Source organism: Schistocerca americana, chromosome 7 (assembly GCF_021461395.2).
Source record: "Schistocerca americana isolate TAMUIC-IGC-003095 chromosome 7, iqSchAmer2.1, whole genome shotgun sequence".
Taxonomy (NCBI): Eukaryota; Metazoa; Arthropoda; class Insecta; order Orthoptera; family Acrididae; genus Schistocerca; species Schistocerca americana.
This window is the reverse complement of record NC_060125.1, coordinates 360,871,479-360,889,624: the sequence shown is the minus strand read 5'-3', so window position 1 is coordinate 360,889,624 and position 18,146 is coordinate 360,871,479. Positions and strand designations below refer to the sequence as shown.

The window sequence follows — 18,146 nt, the reverse complement described above, 5'->3', positions numbered from 1 at the left end:
CCAACTCTGTTAACACATCTCCTCCCCGTAGAGGCCTTAACAATTTCGTATTACGTCTGTTAACACATCTTGGATCTAGCTGTCATGCATATTATTGTTCGTAAATGAAATGTGATTGTAACACTGTTATTTCTAAGGTATATGTTATTTTAGTGTTGGCTGCAGACATAATGGATTGTGCACCGCGGTCTGAATTCCTTTATCCACTGCTATCAGTAGCCTGTCACCCAGGCTGAAATGACGATGACCCAGGAACTTGCACACGTTATCAGGGCCTCCGATGACCTAGCCTAAACTACACCAGCCTGCCAGGGGGCGCAGTGTTTGCACAGACTCATCCTAGACGTCGGCAGAACTGTGCTCACTGCAGTTTCAACCCAGACCTGAGTACTTCTAAATTACAGAGACCTTGATCGCAATGCCGAGTTCGCATGGCAACCAGTTTTTATGTCATTCAATAAATGGTTCAAATGGCTCTGAGCACTATGAGACTTAAACATCTGTGGTCATCAGTCCCCTAGAACTTAGAACTACTTAAACCTAACTAACCTAAGGACATCACACACATCCATGCCCGAGGCAGGATTCGAACCTGCGACCGTAGCAGTCGCGCGGTTCCGGACTGAGCGCCTTAACCGCTAGACCACCTCGGCCGGCTTTATGTCATTAATGATATATTTGGATCAGATATGAACATTTATCTATTGCTTGATAAAGAATGAACTCTTCTTCTTTTTCTTGCCCTTTTCCTGAATCTGCCTTGGATCGGCGCGTTTACTAACGGATTTGTTTGGTATTGCTCATTTAAGGGGTAGCCGGATGCCCTCCCTTTGCCGCGCCATTACCCTCCGCCCCCCCCCCCCCCTCCACACAAACACACACGCACACGGGACAGAATGTATATTTCAAACTGTCTGCGCGTAGTGTTATTTACGTGAAAGTGTGTGAAAGTTTTCTAAATGTGTGCGAATCGTGTAACTGGGACAAGACCAGCCTGGTATTCACTTGGTCGAATGTAGGAAACCACCTACAAAATACATCCAGGATGGCCAGCACACCGAACCCCTTCCTTAATCTGATGGCCGCATATTCGATTCGGCACTGGCCCAAATCACCGTCCCGGAAGAGGCACTTTAACACGCATGGCTCTGTAGTGAATGAATACTACTCGAATCTAGAATTTGGTTCTTAAGATGACACAGAACATAGTATGAAGGCTTTCACGACCGGATGACATATCTTCTGGTAAACCTTGCGGGATGTAAGGTCGTGGTCCATGAAACTCTTCAGCTCCTAACGTTTCGTCCAGTGCTTCGCTGGACATCTTCAGAGGGGTGTTTCTCCTCCGGTGAGTCTTGCCGGCAAGACTCACCGGAGGAGAAACACCCCTCTGAAGATGTCCAGCGAAGCACTGGACGAAACGTTAGGAGCTGAAGAGTTTCATGGACCACGACCTTACATCCCGCAAGGTTTACCAGAAGATATGACACAGAACAGTTTGTTACCAGGCATGTTGTGTAGTATGTGGCGCTATCGGTAGCCGAGGTCGCTAACGCATGTTAGTGTTGCATCTTGCTATTCAGTGGTGGGGGATTCGAATCAATTGAATTTATTGCCACAAATTTTAGACGTGATATCTGGAAACTTTAAACAGCTCGTACATATTTAATTATCATGGTGATATATAATCTTTTACATTATGTGTACATTAATAAGTTATGTTAACGGCAATCATTGGGAATAGTAACGTACAAATAAAACAGAATGTTGCAGCTAAGAATCAATTAAAAAAACATAAAATAAAAGGAATTAATTCAAGTTACCAATGAATAACTTGCTGGTAGCCTCTGAATAACTCGAGGTTTACTGACAAATTACAATTTTATGTATTTCGAAACCTATTGTTGGTGTGCGTGTGTGTGTGTGTGTGTGTGTGTATTCTAAAGTTTCTCTCAATTAAATTTATATGTGCCAGTTATTATAATGGAGGAAACGCTTATTGTAATCTGTTGACGTTATTTTGATATTCAGACCGTTCACTTCATGTTATAGACTGACAGTTAGGCAGTTACCTTTTAGATATTCGATGTGCAAGAATATTAATCGTAGTCCTCAAGTTTCGGTCACTTACATTTGTTTGCTGACTGTAGTCTAATAGCCTGCAATCTCTCTCTTCCTGGAAAAGAGGGCATCTGAAAACGATATGATCAGCGGACCTTCCTGTCCACATTATCAGATCGGTGTGTTACTACATCCTACTCGATACAAATGTTTGAGATATGGAGTCTAATAGCCTGCAATCTCTCTCTTCCTGGAAAAGAGGGCATCTGAAAACGATATGATCAGCGGACCTTCCTGTCCACATTATCAGATCGGTGTGTTACTACATCCTACTCGATACAAATGTTTGAGATATGGAGTCTAATAGCCTGCAATCTCTCTCTTCCTGGAAAAGAGGGCATCTGAAAACGATATGATCAGCGGACCTTCCTGTCCACATTATCAGATCGGTGTGTTACTACATCCTACTCGATACAAATGTTTGAGATATGGACCGTGACCTGTTAATAGGTGCACCGTTCCTCGAATAGGAGCAATGTCGCGCAGTTGTGAGCTGTTCCTGATGATTGGAAATTTGATGTTAACCCGCCTTGTAGTGCTTCTAGTGTTCCAGTCAGACTGCCATTCATCTAACTTGCAGGCTCATAAATGTCGTTTATCAGTAATATGAGTGATGTGACCTCGTACGTACGATCACATTGTCCACGCCCCAACCAATACAGCGCTGCCCTGTATCGTACAACGATATCCATCGAACATACCCTGAAAATCACCAGTAAGTCCTCGATCAGTATAGTGCACAAGACACTGGTGAACCTCAGGAGTCCGCAGCTCGTGGTCGTGCGGTAGTGTTCTCGCTTCCCGCGCCCGGGTTTCCGGGTTCGATTCCCGGCGGGATCAGGGATTTTCTCTGCCTCGTGATGACTGGGTGTTGTGTGATGTCCTTACGTTAGTTAGTTTTAAGTAGTCCTAAGTTCTAGGGGACTGATGACCATAGATGTTAAGTCCCATAGTGCTCAGAGCTATTTGAACCTCAGGAGTACGGTCCACTGAACTGGTCGCAGTATTGTTTTGTGGCTGCCTTGTCGAAGACGATTCGTGCAGAAGCAGGCAACGAAGCCCGCAACGACATGGAAGATAGCTTGCAATATGACCACTCCACATGAGACGGTAATTTATAGTCAGCAGTGCGAGCGCGGGCAGTTGTATGCATAATTTTAGCCGCTTTCAGAGTAATAGATTTTACATTTCCTAGAAAGTCTCTATTATTGTGTAGAAGAATACGTAAATATCTACAAACAGTGCTGCATTTTACAGGGGTTCCTTCAAGCCTCTCTTTGGCAAGAGAAAGTTTTCTCTTCAGAAGGATGTGTGCGGGTTTTATGAACATCAATAGTCAGTTGGTTGCCCTTGCAGCAATGCTGCATCTGAGAGAGCACATCATTCGCCTTTGCTTCAAGTCTCGCCCTGGAGTCTGCAAACACAACTACTAGAATGTCATCTGCACGTGCAACAGCACGTTCAGTAGCGTCTGCTCGTCTAACAGATTTGGGGAAGTTGGTCCAAAGTGTTGTGAGCAGGTCTGCCACCTTCCCATCGTTGGAATTGGGGTCCGTGTCTGGTTCCGATGAGTTGCTTCCAAACAGATACTGTTTGCCCTGCATGCATCATACCTGAGAAACATTTGAACAACAAATACTAAGATCACAAAACAACGGACCACTTACGGGGCCATGAGGACAGCCATTGGAAATCATTTTGATAATATTGCTCTGCCCCGCAAGCCACTGGATGCGACGTCCGCTACAATAATCTACAAAGATCTTTTATAGACGTTAGAGTCACGGGGGAAGGGATTCCCATCGCCATTTTCTGCCGATTGGGGTGAAAAGGTTATGGCGTACGTTTCTTCATCATCAAATTTCGCATCGATGTCCTGGGTGAAGTTCCAAAATTCACTGGAGTATCTTTTGGAGAGAAGGCACAAGGGACTTGATGGTGATGCGGCTACTGAAATTGTTACTTTCGATAATCCATCCACTGAAAGTGTTACTTTCGGCGACCCTCCTAATCCTAGTCGAGAAGATTAAGTTATTTGCCGACACGACTTTTCAATCTCTCCCTTCTTTTTCATGACACTCAACAACACAAACTCAACACCATACGCACACTCATGCCAAACGCATATCAGGACAATTACCTTCAAAATATCTTAAACGTAAGCCTTCCAAGTAATCAAATTAGAAAAAAACTGGCCTGGACTAGGCCCTGAGACACAAATATAAATAAAATTACATGTTTGTAGGTCAGCTCATCTCTCTAGAATGTGTGGTACCCATAACTGATATCAGCAGAGGCCACCAAAGATTTCAGTTGAATAAAAGTTGTTAGTAAAAGCATTTGTTCAAAATTTGGCTGCTGGACTGTCTTCTTAACTATCTGATCATTTCACAACTTACTACAATAAACGTTTCGTTTCCAGTGACTAAGCATTCTTATTCATGATTATTATACGGTGATTGGTATACAATTTATGGTATGTTCTGGGTAATAGTTAAACACCACTAGTTAACAAACTTTTCAAGTTAGTATTGATTTAGGAAGCTATTGCTTGACAAAATTAAATAAGTATTGTCACGCCTTACCCGTATTTGGGGAAATTGGTCCAAGTGTTGTCAACAGGTGTGCCACCTTCCCATCGTTGGAATTGGGGTCCGTGTCTGGTACCGATGAGTTGCTCGCAACCAGATACTGAGTTTCCCCTGCATGAATCATACCTGCAAAACATTTGAAGAACAAACACAGATGGGAATATAATAGCGCAATCTTCCGCGGCCAGAGTCAGTTGACATAAAAGTCTTCTGATGTGCCGGTAGGGAGTGTGGGCATGAGGGTGTGGATCTTGCTGGTGGTTTTACTGTACAAATATAAATTCTTCATTTACTAATAAAAACGCAATCTCAACATTACACTTCATTGTAAGAGAAGTTTCACCACTGCGGCCACAATACAATTTAATCTCCAGGTATATTTCATCACCTCTGGCAATAAGAAACAAATCTTTTGTCTTAAAACTCGTTATAAAACATGTTTTGGTGTAATATTTCATGCACATAAAAAAACCAACACTCAACCATATATATACTACTAGCTGACAAACCCCGTGTTGCCCAAGTATTCATTTTACCAATTTACTACTGGAAACGAAAGCAAAAAAGAGCTGTGTTTGTAGTGTTCATTTTAAATCCATTTTGTGTTATATGTAAGATTTTCATTGCGTTTAAAATGAAAGTTTTGGAAGAAAACGATATCTATATACACTCACAGAAAGACCCGGATAAAATATTAAAGGAACAAACGTACCTAAAACATAAAAGTTTTCTAGATAACTTAATTGAAATCGTACAACTCGATTCCGATTGGTCGTAATAAAAGGAAAACACAGATATATACACGCTACAAAAACATAACAAAGATTATAATACCACGCCATAGATAATTACAAATGAATAAACAAATTGTAAACGCACAGCATCGCTGGATTAATTATAAACCACACTAGTATAAACAAACGGTAAAAGACCTAGCTTACACCTCCGAACAACAGCAATTAACAGCTTAAATCTCCGAACAACAGCAATTAACAGAGATTAAGACAGATATTTAAAAACTTGCCTGCAGTTGGAAACGACTTGCGCAACAGTAAGATTATAAGACAGCGACAGCACCACAATGAAATATGGAAGTAAGTACTAGCACACAGTAAAACAAAATTGTTGTTAGTTGTAACGTTACAAATTTTAACGAAGAGTATTTGGTTGCAGATAACCCGAAGATGGCTATAAAGCCGAAATAGGCCTATTGCTATTGTAACAAGTCTAGCAAAAATTGTAGCAGCATTCTGGTTCGATACTGTCTTTTATTTTATTTATATTGAATTGTTTCGGTGTCATATACGTTGCTTTGGAGGTTTTAAGCGGTTCTCTGCTATATTGATTTATGAAATTCGAAGAAACAGAACTGACAACTATGTGCTGAGTAATACGTCACACTGAAAAGAAAATGCTATAGATTTAGTTAACTGACAGTATTAGCCAATAATTAAGGTTATTCTGGTTTAGGATTATTGTCATGTGTGGAAAAATTAAGACTGCACGCAAGGAAGTACACCTTGAAATAAAAGTTTTATTAGAACTACGGAATTTTTGGTAATTCTTTGGATGTCACTAATCCACACCTAATGTAATCATTACGCTTGTCACGAACATAATCTATTTACTTGCAACAGTAACATCTCAAGACAAACACATACCATAATCCGTAGAGCCAGCTCCATTGTACTCTAAGAAATAGAAGTGAACAAGTAGGCTGTTGGAGTTGGCTACGGTCCTAGCAAAGGAGTCCACTGATCGTATGAAGTACAAGTCTGAAAAGAACTGCAGATAAACAATTACTTTTTAGAAACATTTGGGAGACAACAGACAGTTGCATCAACACATACAAAGTAGCACTTGAGACGTCTGTCTTGATCATGTTTCTCAACAGGCGTACAAAATTTTTGACATTTGAACCATCTTACGATAGCACTACAGGGGGAACACCGCTTATTCGGAGTCCTACTGAATTATCATAAGGGAGAACGAGCGCCTCGAATCTCCATCCGGTCATTCATGCTTAGGTTTTCTGTGATTTTCCAAAATGGTTAAAAATGAACGCCGGGATGGTTCCTTTGAAAAGGACGCCGTCGATTTCCTCACAGGTCTACGCAGAATGCTTCCTTACACCTCTGATGACGTTGTCATCGACGGACCGCTAAAGACTTCTTTTCGTCTATTCCAAGGAAACAGTTACAGCAACCCCAGATGAATGTAATGGGGAGCTTCCAGAATCACACTCGCTAGGAGAGCGGTGGACAGCTTGCACTGACGTAAACATGCAAGACGAAAAATAAGCGCATTTTCGGATTACATAACAAAGTCTAGCCCTATTCAGTGCTAGAAATTTGGTCCTAATCTTTATAGCAGGTTTTCATTACTAAGAACAGAAAGTATAATACTTTGACATCTGTGGTACCTCTCCCTATTTTTTCTTGGCAAATATGAGTCGAGATAGATTTTGTTGTCAGCCTTTGACACCTGAGCTCGCTGAGAATATTGTCGTTCTTCAGCTGCCTTCGTTTTCCGGTTCCTAGATTTATGTGTCAGCGTTATTAATAAAACCCTTTATAATTGTTAATTCAAGCTCTTCCACTGAGTTAAATTTTATTACAGTAAATTTTATTACAGTAAAAGAAGTGAACATCATTGCGTACTACGAATGGTACTCCCGGCATGCCATTGTATCTTACTATTCTGTTCTGACGAAAAGAGTTTTCGTATTAGCCATATCGCATTTTTTTGCAGCAAGTGTATGTTTCTCTGTTTGTTAGGCATCTATTGCAGTATACATTTACCACTATCGTTTGCAACACATATCCCACGACCACACGCTATCTCACTAACATACAGGCACAGAAACACCTACCATACTTTTTAATTATGTTCTTTTATGTGAAGGTAATTTTTTTTGAATGAATGAGTAACCCACAGCATTATCTCGACACCCTCTGCCGTCATTATATTTTATAGTAGCAAACGCAGCCATGGCCTACCGAGGACATAGCGATTATTGTAAATAGTATTCAGATAAAAAAGCCACTGGTGTTTGCTTGTGGTAGCGAGTGGTACTTTTAATACCGCTGCGTCCGGGGTACTCTGACGGTGCTCACGTTTGAGAAGCGAAATGTTATAGTAAAGAAAATAGTTTACGATCTTTAGCTGTTTTATCTGAGTATTAGTTACAGAGTAGTTTGAACATCCTGACTTCGGTAGTAGATAAAATCAAATCCTTACAAGAGAAAAGGCAATGAGAGTTGGAACACTTCTGTAGAATCTGTTCAGGTAGAGGAAGTAGTAAAGCAGCAATAACAAAAATATAGGAAACATAAACTCTTCGTAACATGTTATTATGGCAAAGCCCTGGTAATTAGATAACTATACTTACAGGCCTTTCCGTAATTTTATGATTTCATGACTTGTTAACAGCACTGTTTTACTGCTCTCACTATCGTATTTTCAACACATTCTGATGTTTAGGAGAAGAATGCAATGATTCGTTTTGTTTTATTTTCTGTTGAGTTCAGCGGCCTCGTCCTTTTTCATGACAGGGTCTTGATTTCTTTATTTTCCCCCCGCCCCTCTACAACGAGAAGTAGCCACACAGACCTTCCGATTTAAACTCCTTTCTTCGCAGTTTAAGCTCCAGAGATGTTCGCTAAAATAACGTGTAGTAAATCATGAGCCTTCCCCGTCTTGCTGTTTTTCCAGTAAAAAAACATGCCGGGAATAGAGAGCTTTCCTGGTTTTCTGTTTTACTCGATTGGCTAGCCTAGGGGCGCCATACCTTTCCCTTGAGAGAAAACCGAGGCCGCTTCCACAACGGACGAGCGGAAGCTGGTCTCTTGGATGGGGACTCTCTTCCTACAAACTCCGTCATGCTAGTGTGGTTGTTCGCTTGGACTGTGTTGTGTGAGTTAGGGTGTTGTTAGATTTGAAAGTGTCAGCACTTTCAATTTCAGTTGCTGATCAATAATATTCCCGCTGAGTACCAACAGATTCGTATGCAAAATAAGATATCGTGTTCATGTTTTGTTGTTCGTCCTATCTGTCAATAACTCGCGCGTTTCGCGTCTTGCCTCAGTTAGCCAGTGCTGTTAGTGTAGCGGAGTGATAATTGAACGAGATTCTTAAGGGCAGCGAAATTATGGTAGTGGAGTGGACTTTGAATCTGTTATGGACGACCGCCCCAAATGTGTTTCATAGTCCTTGGGTTGCACTTGTTTCTTTTCTAATTATTATTTCTTCTTTAGATCTCGCCTTTTTCAGGAAACTTAAACGTCAACTTTTATTGAGGACGTGGTTCTTCCAAGTGGGCACACCAAATCGACTCTGATGCTTCAGACTGACACCAACTCGGCACGACCTTTCAAGATTTTTCTGCTATACTAGAGTGGCGAATGTTTTATACTTACATCAATAACAGCTTGCATGTCGTCCGTGGAGAAGCCTTCGTCTGCAAAGTAGAATTGCTGCAGCTGCTCCGCCGCACGAACCCGCTGTTCCTCCGTGGGCAGTGGCAGCTGGGAGCCGATCAGCATTGTGAAGTTCTCCTTCATGTCAGCGATCTTTGCTTCGGTCACTAGAACAAACCAACAGCTCTGGAATAGCAAACGGATTCTGCGCACTACAAGTCCATAAAAGGTGCATCCAGCAGCTTCTACAGGACTAAGCGGCGAAGAGTTTCTGATTCCTATGGTGTGCACTTAAATGTTTCTTTAAATTCCCGAACTATCAATGTCGGTTTCACACGTTAGCCCGGTGGTTCTGTTGTAAGTTTGTGGACATCCAGTCTGTACTGGCATCTGATTATTTCCGTTCATCTTTTTCCTTGTCTTTTTACTACTACATAAAGATTCATTACAGACAACGTAAACAAACACCAACAAGATAATAAATGAAAAGTGTTATGATCTGCCTTACGATGTTCATTAATGATTTTAGAACTTTCCATGCTCCACTCTCGATATCGGCAACTGAAGAAGCTGCGACGACCAGTAGCCAAATGGATCAGAGTGAAGCTTTGTTCAGGAGTGTGCAGTAATGGAACTTTATTGTGAACCGAGTACTACTGTATCTACAGTTACATACAATCTCCTGAATCCACTGTACAGTGCAGGTTGGAGGGTACTACATACCGTTACTAGTCGTTTCCTTTCCTGTTCCACTCGCAATTAGAGTGAGGGAAGAACGACTGTCTATAAGCCTCCTTATGACCCATAATTTCTCTCATCTTATCTTCGTGGTCCTTAAACAAAACTTACGTTGGAGGATGTAGAATCGATCTGCAGCCGGCCTCAAATGGAAGTACTTTATTTTTCCGCAGTAGTGCCTCGAGAAAGAGCATCGTCTTCCCTCCAGGGTTTTCTATTTGCGTGTCTGAAGCATCTCCATGATTGTTGAGTGATGATCGTGCCTACTGGTCACAAATCTTGCTTCGATAGTTTTCTTTATTCCGATCTGCTGGAGATCGAAAACACTCGCTCAGTACTCAAAGCTGATTCGCACTGCGCTCTACACGCCATCTCCATTATAAATGCTGTTGTGGGGTCGGGGTTGAACCCAGGACTCCAAATGGCAGAGCTGAAGCCGGGACCCACCACGCTGTCTTTCGTCAGGAGGCCGAGCAAGTTCAAGAGCGTCAAGGGGCAGTTCAGGTTGATACAGCGGTATTCAGTAGCATTTCTTTATTCAGCTAATTTACAGTATTCGATGGGTGCAGCGTAGTGTTGGCGTACCACCTGCAACGCTGTCCCGCGAGTCCAGCTGGCTGAGCAACTCCTGGTATGCTGACACTGCTGCTGCTGTCATCAAGGCTGTTCATCTGGAAGTCGGCTGCGCTCTCCCCGGTCGCCGCCCGCCGATGCGTTGCGTCTTGCGCCGCGTAGCTGCCCGCGATTCCGTAGACTGTTGCAGTCCCTGGTCCTCACCACCTTCCGCTCTGTTTGGTCTGTTCTGTCCGACCATGGGACAAAGGTGGATGTACTGGTCACCCGTGGTCCTCGAGCCGTCGCTGCTTCCAGGACAGGACCATCCCTGAGCCCGCGCCTTCCTGGACGCTGTGCGACAACTTGCTGCTAACTGTGTTTGCTGGATGGCAACACCCACCGTCGTCTCTGGTGCTGTCTCAGCGCTGCTGCGCCTCCTGCAGAGCGTACGCCTCGCCCGGACCCCGGTATGCCAGGTGGGAAGCGAACATAGCCCATAGACTGGAGTGGAACCGAGCCTCTCCTGGATCCACTGCAGACCTGTGTCACTGCCCTCTTTCAGGCAGACTGTGCAATCTCCAAGTTCCAAGCTGCAGTTCCGTCTCACCCCAGTGTTGTGTCCCCAGACGCAGAATATAGCCCGAACAAGTACATATAAACAAAGTATAAGTGTATGCCGAACACTTATAACATTGCTGCCAGACTGGCCCCTATAAGCCTAGACCAGCACAGGTCCATCCCGACGCTAGACTCACCTGGCACATTCTGTCCCAAGCTGAAATTGCCCGTCTGTTCATACTGGTTTTTCCCTCGCTTCTGACGTAGTGTCAGGGAGAGACAGAAACTACGGCAGGGGTAAATTCCGACACGTCAGTCACTTACAAATCGTCCTCCTGGCTCTGACCTAGTGCCCCGCCTCATACATCGCAATAACTTAAAGCAACGCTGGAGTTTCCTGCCTTGCTGTTGCTCCACTCGAACAAATCGTGCATGCAATACCGCTGTTGCAGCTCCATGCCCACGAGTGTCATGTTTACCTTGCCTGGCCTGCTGGCTGTCGTCTGTTACCACACTCTGCCCCAGATTTCATCGCCCAACCGGGCCTTCATTGAATGGTAAAATTTCCCTTTCCATCGACTAGGACTGACACTAGAGCAGCAATGCACTGTCCTTTCCCAAAATTCTCCGCACAAAACGAAGCCGAGCATTCTTCCCTACTACTAACATCATGTGCTCATTCCACTTCACATCGCTTTGCAACGTCACGCCTAGATATTTAATCGATATGATTGTTAAGCAGCACACTGGTAATGCTGTGCTAGAACTTTATAGGATTGTTTATCCTACTCATCGGCATTAGCTTACATTCTTCTATATTTAGAGCAAACTGCCATAAATCAACTAGAAATTCTGCCTAGGTCACCTTATCCTCCTACACTCTCAACAGCGACACCTTCCCGTAGACCGCAGTGTCATTGGTAAACAGCGATAAACTGCGTTCACCCTGTCCATCCGAGTGTCCTGGGGCACTCTCGACGATAACCTTGTATCTGATGAACACACGCCATCGACGACAACGTACTGGGTTGTATTACTTAAAAAGTCTTCGAGCCACGCACATATCTCGGAGCCTGTTCCGTATGCTCTGACCTTAGTCAACAGTCTGCAGTGGCGCACCGTCTCAAACGCTTTCCAGAAATCTGGGAACATAGAATCTGCCTGTAGTTCTCCATCTTTGATTTGTAGGCTATCATGTGAGAAAAGGGCAAGCTGAGTTTCGCACGAGCTATGCTTTCTCAATCAGCGCTGATTTGTGGACAGGAGCTTTTTATGTCTCAAGGAACTTTATTGTATCCAAATTCACAATGCGTTCATCAATTTTGCAGCAAACCGAAGGATACTGGTCTGTGATTATGTTGTTTTATCTTTTTTATATACAGGAGTCACCTGCGCTTTTTTCCAGTCGCTCGGGACATTCTTGTGGGAGAGACATTAACGATAAATGCAAGATAAGTGAGGAGCCAATGCCACAAAACATTTTCTGTGAAACAGAACTGGGATTCCGTCTGGACCTGAATCAAAACATGGTGACCTTAGCAGAACTCGTAATAAGAATACCGAAGAGGACAATTGAACTCTTTACAGTATACTGTATAGATGTAGATTCGTATTGTAACTATTACAAATGTGGCATGCGAATCACATATGACCCAAGTGGACGAGGGGAACGAACACAGATCGTGTTACTTTCATGTGGGTATGATGGTGCCTTCTGCGGAAGTGACGCCCACAATTATGGGGACCTGGTTGTAACTGCCGGTCCTGAGAATGTCTGCTGGAGGCTGGACGATCACCGCAGAGTCAGATGGCGGGTCCACGACGGATACGAACGCCAGCGATAGTGGACAGCGGTTCTCCTGTAAATTTTAGTGGTACCAAAGATATCAGCTACTCGTTGGTATAAACAAGAAACGTTCGTCATAACTGACACAAGACATCATCTAAAATAATGTGTGGAAACAGTTTACATGGGGTAGTGTGTAACTACAAGACACTAAGTTACAACTGTAACAGTATCTCTTTTCAGAATGACCAGTATTCATTGGCTAGTATTTACATGATTCTGTTCTCGGATTTCACAGGAATTTTCTGATTATATATGTACCACATGCTTCTATTTTGGTTCATCTGTTGCTTGCGATATACATCAATGACTTTCCAGTAGTATTGTTAAAAGATGACAATTTTGTACTTTTCACAGATGATAAAATGTACTACGATTTTTACTTTATATTGAAAAACAACGGGAGCTAACCAAGATAAACAGTAAATATCTCAATATTTCGAGAAAACCTTTGACAACGTTGTAAGACAAACTATGAAAAATAATGAAGTAATAGTAGGTAATAGATTAGAGTACAGAAATCAGAGCATGGAAGAAAACATATTATTTGTGTTAGATCTAGGTGTATAACTGACAGACTCATTCCCGACGAGATAAGAAATGAGAATTAATATGATTTGCTTGAACAATGCTAGTTGAAACCAAAAGCTGTATTGTAATCCAACGTTGTTTACTCAAAATATTCTATAGTTTCAAACCTAAAAAAAGTGTCGAGACTGGTAGCATGTTCTGAATACACGACGTTGGATTACAATACATCTGTTGGTTTCAACTATCATTGTAACTATCATTATATTCAAGTACTCCATACCCAGCTTCTGTCCCACTGTCCTCGATGAATTACCAGTGAATATGATTTATCTCCTATTCTGTTTAGTCTTTAAATCGATTACGCTATTTGCAGATGAAGTTTTAAATTAAACACTGGGATACACCTGAGCGACCTTCCGTTAGATCTTCTTTGCGCTGACTGACTTACAGTGCTTTCAAGAAACTAAAATGTCCTGGAAGTAAATTTTCTTGACTTGAATAAAATGTTTTACGAATATTAGGCATAAATTTCAGTATAGAAAACGAAAACAATGGCTTTTATAGGAAGGCACTGTGAGGAGCCTGCATCTTCACGTAGCACAATAGTATAGTGTTTATTTTGTATTTATTTCACGTCACGGCTAGACCGTATCGGACTCAGTGCCAATGGAACAATAAATAATCGTCTCTGGCACACGAGTACAGCTTTTAAGCTGCGAGTAGTTTGCAGTCGGTATACAAAGGTCATCGTTGTCAGTCGTTCGTTGAGCGTGGAAGTATTTTGTACACCATAGTATTCGAGGGTAGTGCTAATCAGCAGTTTCCTGATGCTCATGGAGACAAAAGTGTGTAAAAGATTACCGACGTTGGCAAGATGAAATGTATTTATTTACTCGTAATTAAATATAAAGTTTCAGTATAAAAGTTCGGGCAATATCTGTGGCATTTAATAGAAAGTTGTATGTGATAATTTTAGTGTAATCTATCTTGAAACAATAAATAATCACTATTTTTACTTCAAATGTATTTTATAGTTATCAAACAGAATCTTTTGTGAATGATTTTCCTTTTAACCAACCAGAAGGAAACAAATAGAAGTAAATCTGAGTGACGATATCTCATGCCTATAGGTAACGGTCACTATAACGATATCCAAGCTGGAATCAATCCACAGACAATCCTGCTGGTGGAACATCCGCAACTGAGCGTTACAGCAGAGGTTGCAAATACCGCTTCAGTTGTAAGGTTCTTATTATTTTTCAGTAGTTAAAACACGACCGGCTTCGGGCTCTTACATGCCCATCATCAGGTCTTATAACTTGGCGCTGTGACCCAGAGCGCAGCGATGGACGACTGCAGGACGCGGTGTATCACAGCGCAAAGTTATGAGACCTGATGATGGACTCCGTCTTCAGGCCACAAGTGGCCCATCTGGACCATCCGACCGCCGTGTCATCCTCAGAGGAGGATGCGGATAGGAGGGGCGTGTGGTCAGCACACCGCTCTCCTGGTCGTTATGATGGTTTTCTTTGACCAGAGCCGCTACTGTTCGGTCGTGTAGCTCCTCAATTGACATCACGAGGCTGAATGCACCCCGAAAAATGGCAACAGCGCATGGCGGCCCGGATGGTCACCTATCCAAGTGCCGGCCACGCCCGACAGCGCTTAACTTCGGTAATCTGACGGAACCGGTGTACCCACTGCGGCAAGGCCGTTGCTATAAGACCTGATGATGGGCATGTATGATTCGGAAGCCGGTCGTGTTTTAACTACTGAAAAATAAAAAGAACCTTACAACTGAAGCGGGATTTGCAACCTCTGCCAATGAGTCCAGTTTAAACTCGACCATTAGTTGAAGGATAGCCTATAATGGTACAGATGATAAACGAATAACAGACCAGACAGGGTAGTAATATGGTACTTGAAAGTAAAGGAGCAGAAAATTGGAAATTTGTGGTAAGGTCTTATGGCACCAAACTGCTGAGGTCATCGGTCCCTAAGCCTACATACTACTTAATCTAACTTAAACTAACTTACGCTATGGACAACACACACACCCATGCCTGAGGGAGGACTCGAACTTCCGACGGGGGGAGCAGCACGGACCGTGACAAGGTTCCATAGACTGCGCGGCTACCCCGCGCGGCGTAAGGAGCAGACACCTTACACATGGAGAATGGTGTCAACACTGCATCTGAACAATCCTGGATGCGGAGCTCGACCGCCTGTGTCAATGTTGGCAGCCCTGGCCGAACAGCATTCTGCGAGCTTAAGTTCTCTGCCAGCGCTCCTGCCTGGTGTTCCGAGCGCAGTGCAGGTGGGGCTGAGGGGCGATAAAAAGAAAAAGTGGAGAAGCCACTTTGTTCTATGCCAAAAGGGAATTACCTTACTTTTCATATGGCTTCATAAGCCATCACACGATTATGAGCTGGGGAAACACTTATTGGTACATCATTATGACACCAGCCAGAAAGACAGTACGACGGACTTGTGTTCTGATGAGTAACTGTGAATGCTGGCTGAACTAAAGGCTGCCATTAGGGGAAAACGTGAGTTAATGGTAAGCAGAGTGGTGACAAAATCTTTTATAGCCGACATTATCAATTATTTGACTTCATTAAGTGTCTTAATTCGAGAGGAGAAACATTCGGTAAGAGATATGGCAGACGAAATTGATGCTATCAAATAAAAAGTAATCCTGTGGAAAAACTTCGAGTTGCCGGCCGGGGTGGCCGACCGGTTCTAGGCGAGACAGTCTGGAACCGTGCGACCGCTATGGTCGCAGGTTCGAATCCTGCCTCGGGCATGGATGTGTGTGATGTCCTTAGGTTAGTTAGGTTTAAGTAGTTCTAAGTTCTAGGACTGATGACCACAGATGTTAAGTCCCATAGTGCTCAGAGCCATTTTGAACCAAAAACTTCGAGTTCATGATATTGAACATTTCTTATAACTCAAAGCAGTCGTTTGTGGACTACTCATGACTGGCTAAACTTTAATAATTGTAACATTTGTCTTGAATTTTCCAAGAGATTCTAAGATATCGCACGATTGAAGATGGACTTCGATTTATTTGTCAGTTCGTTCTAGATTTAGGCTCATAACATAGGGTGGTTATAATTTCGCACCTTAGAAGCACTCATCCACGTACTTTGCCGTGATCTACAAACACAATTAGGTATCATGTGATAGGTTGTACATCGTATATGCGAATATATAAAGGAGACTGACATTGTCACGTACGTCATGTAAATAATTGTTAACACTTATTGCATGAAAGGTGACGGAGTGTCTGTGTTACAAAAACGGCGTAATGAATGATTGCCTATACTAGTAGAGGTTGGAACGCCAGTGGAAGTGAAAGCGCTGGGTGGAGGGCCCACACAGGTGTGTTGGTCCTGCTTAAACACAGGAAATAGCAAGACGGACGTCGAAGCACCTAAGCGCTGGAGCACAATAGAGAAACGAAGAAGTAGCACCTCGGAAACCACGCAGGTTGGGTTATTTCTGAGGATTTTTACTCAGAAGCGTACCATTGTACGAGTATAGGTTTTTCCTTGCAAACTTTCCGCGCTGGAAGACAAAAGACTAAAATATGGTTATTCGGCGTTCGGAAGAATCTGTAGAGAGGGAGAACATTCTGTGGTTTTGGGAATATGATTCGTTTTCGGAATTACGATGGCAGGGAGCCAAGCCTTGCTTGAGAGACGCTGTCTTCTGTTGTGAGCGCCCGTGTGTGACGGTCGCCCAATATCAGCTTTTGTTGGTACAGACAGACTTGCTGTCTTTTCTCTCAGTAGAGTTAATAGTTAGAACAGATAGGAACTGTACTGTTGCGAACCTATACGATTCTGGACTTCACCTCCGTGTTGGAAGTCGTTGAGTACGCAGCGTTCAGTAATTGAGGTCACTTCCTCTGCCTATACTTAGGTTGAGACGTTATCTGAACTCCGTCCTTGTGGTTGGGAGTTCGCGTTTCTCGTCTGTAGAACACAGAGAGGAGAAGACAGTATTAGAGTATATTAGTCAGAGGACCGCCTTCTGCCGTCCAAGTGTTTGAAAGAGTTTATTTGTGGCTAGAGTTCTTTCACCGTCGCAGACGAGTACGAGAACCATCACTTCGACGCACCGGACCGAGTACATACGGTGATATCGCAAATTGCTTCGGCGTATTATGGCTATAAAAGCCAAACAGCTGTGATCACGGCCAGCCGGTGTGGCCGAACGGTTCTAGGCGCTTCAGTCTGGAACCGCGCGACCGCTACGGTCACAGGTTCGAATCCTGCCTCGGGCATGGATGTGTGTGATGTCCTTTGGTTAGTTAGGTTTAAGTAGTTCTAAGTTCTAGGGGACTGATGACCTCAGATGTTAAGTCCCATAGTGCTCCGAGCCATTTGAGTCATTTTTGAGCTATGACCACGTTATTCCACTGAGGTTCCACACCACCGTAGATCATCTTTGAAAGTAGTGTCTTCCAGTGTCTGGTACATATATGATATCAGTAATTCCGCGTTATTGATATTAGACCGCGCAGCCATAATAACAGGCAGATTTGGGCAATTGAGCAGTAATTTTACTTGGGAAATGTGAAGTCTGTAATATAAACGTTTTTTTTTAAATCTACGATAAATATATAAGCAGGAACAACGTTTATCATTTAGTAGTATTAGTTACCTTAATCATTCATTTATGTTTAGATTGTAATTTATATGTTAAAGTCCATTAAGAGATCCTAAGATCTGCTTCAGGGGTAGTCAGACAGAGCCAAATCTTCATTTTAGTTTTTATTAT

General features: G+C 43.0%; 1 protein-coding gene across 1 annotated transcript in view; it reads right to left on the bottom strand.

The window, feature by feature from the left end:
• Positions 1-3,386: 3,386 nt before the first annotated feature.
• LOC124622932 (probable N-octanoylanthranilate hydrolase AqdA2) overlaps positions 3,387-18,146 on the bottom strand; it is a 68,932-nt gene continuing 54,172 nt past the window's right edge. Inside the window, exons 4-5 of the mRNA XM_047148723.1 lie at positions 9,131-9,297; positions 3,387-3,719 (exon numbers count right to left, since the gene is read on the bottom strand). Coding sequence (XP_047004679.1) covers positions 3,387-3,719; positions 9,131-9,297 — 500 coding nt within the window. The remainder of the gene's footprint in view (positions 3,720-9,130; positions 9,298-18,146) is intronic.